At 38.1% G+C, this 1,871-nt stretch overlaps 1 protein-coding gene across 1 annotated transcript; it reads right to left on the bottom strand.

The window, feature by feature from the left end:
• Positions 1 to 373: 373 nt before the first annotated feature.
• On the bottom strand, positions 374 to 1,333 carry LOC131915109 (olfactory receptor 6F1-like). The gene has a single exon (XM_059268136.1). It carries the CDS (start codon positions 1,331 to 1,333, stop codon positions 374 to 376), a length of 960 nt encoding a protein of 319 aa, XP_059124119.1.
• Between the last annotated feature and the right edge of the window lie 538 nt (positions 1,334 to 1,871).

Raw genomic sequence — 1,871 nt, 5'->3', positions numbered from 1 at the left:
AATGTATTTTGATGTACTTTTATTTAGTTTCCATAAGACTTTTAGATGGAAAAACAGTGCATCATTTAACACAGATTTTATGACTAGTTTTCCTGTCAAGGTATAAGATTTTAAAATATTCACTGGTTGGAATAAACCAATTGTGAAAAGCTTATTGGCAAAAAACCCTTTAATTATTCACTCCATTTATCACTGTGGTATTGTATTAAATATCATAAATAGAACAGTTATAAATAACTTTCAGTATAATTCAACACAAAACATAAAATATGCAGAGGTGGGTATATCAGAATTCCATTTCTTAATTTCAAATACTTACCATGAGCAAATGAGTCTGAGACTTCTCTCTAAACAGAACTTAATTGTTGCCTTCTCAAAACTCATGCATGTTTCTGTTTAATAGAAATCTCTTTTTCGCTACAAATTTCTGGAAAGCTTTCATTACATCTTTGTTCCTCAGGGTATATATGAGAGGGTTGACTAATGGGGTGATCACACAGTAGAACACTGAGACAACTTTGCCAATTGTGAAATTGTACTTGGCAGGAGGGCGGACATAGGCAAAGATTATGGTGCCGTAGTAGATAGTAACTACTGTGAGGTGGGAGGCACAGGTTGAGAATGTTTTCTTCCTAGCTTCCTGGGAAGACAGCTTAATTATTGTAACCACAATGTTGCCATAGGAGCTCATTGTGAGAAGGAAAGAACTGAGAATCACCACAGAGCTACAGGTGTAACCCAAGGCCTCCACCAAGAATGTATCTGAACAAGAGAGTTTAAAGATAGGGTCAGAGTCACAAAAGAAATGGTTGATTTTTTGTGGGCCACAAAAGTTCAGCTGAGAGATGAGTATGGTGGGTAGCAGAGGGGCAATGAAGCCCCCAATCCAAGAGCCAGCTGAAAACCTCATGCAAATCTGAACACTCATGAGAAGTGAGTAGTGTAAAGGACGGCACACAGCCACGTGCCGGTCATAAGCCATCACTGCCAGCAAGATACATTCAGTGGCTCCCAGGGAGAAGAAGAAGTAGTACTGAGCAATACAGCCCGCAACAGGAATGGTGACAACCTTGGTGACACATGTGGCCAGCAACTTAGGTACCGTAGCTGTAGTGTACCAGATCTCCAGGAAGGACAGGTTTCCTAAGAAAATGTACATGGGTGTCTGCAGCGTGGAATCCATCAGAATAAGGAAAATTATAAGAGTGTTTCCCATGAAAGACAGCAAATACACAGTGAGAAACATCACAAACAATGCAAGCTGCAGTGAGGAGGAGCCTGGAAATCCAAGAAAAATAAACTCTGTCACCGCTGTTTGATTTGTTACATCCATATCTCTTCTTCTCTGTCCTGGGAGGAATCAACAGCACTCAGGTGATGGTAGATGAGTGAGAATCAGGACTGTAACGTATTATGCATTTCTGCCAAAGACTCTAAGTAATCCCTAGCAAACAGAGAAAATGAAAGCTGTTGAAAATATAACTGAAAATTTCACACATAATATAAATTTATTATCTAGTTTCATATTAAAAGTAAATCTCTAATGTAAATATTCTATCTACCTGTTCCAAATGAAAAACAAAGTAAATAGGCTACACACCAACTGTTCTATCACTCAGGTAGTAGGGCATGGATAATTTGATTTAAAGACCAAGGAAGAACATGGCGTGTGACACTGAGGACTTCATTTTCTAATGTGCAGATACAAAAAACAATAGTTGATGCAGTCGCTGGTAAAGGCCTTTGTAGTTATATAGTGCACCCTGTTAAGATAAAAGACTAACCACAATTTTAAATTCATGATCTTTACTTATGACTTTATGATTGGAGGAAAATAAGGACAAGAGTTAAATCGGACATTTTGTTTCTGA

Source organism: Peromyscus eremicus, chromosome 1 (genome assembly GCF_949786415.1).
Source record: "Peromyscus eremicus chromosome 1, PerEre_H2_v1, whole genome shotgun sequence".
NCBI classification, from domain to species: domain Eukaryota; kingdom Metazoa; phylum Chordata; class Mammalia; order Rodentia; family Cricetidae; genus Peromyscus; species Peromyscus eremicus.
The sequence above is the reverse complement of the archived record's forward strand: the minus strand, read 5'-3'. Positions and strand labels throughout refer to the sequence as shown.

What these genes read in the sequence shown, in the direction of transcription:
- LOC131915109 (XM_059268136.1), bottom strand. Translation starts at nt 1,333, where the DNA reads ATGGATGTAACAAATCAAACAGCGGTGACAGAGTTTATTTTTCTTGGA.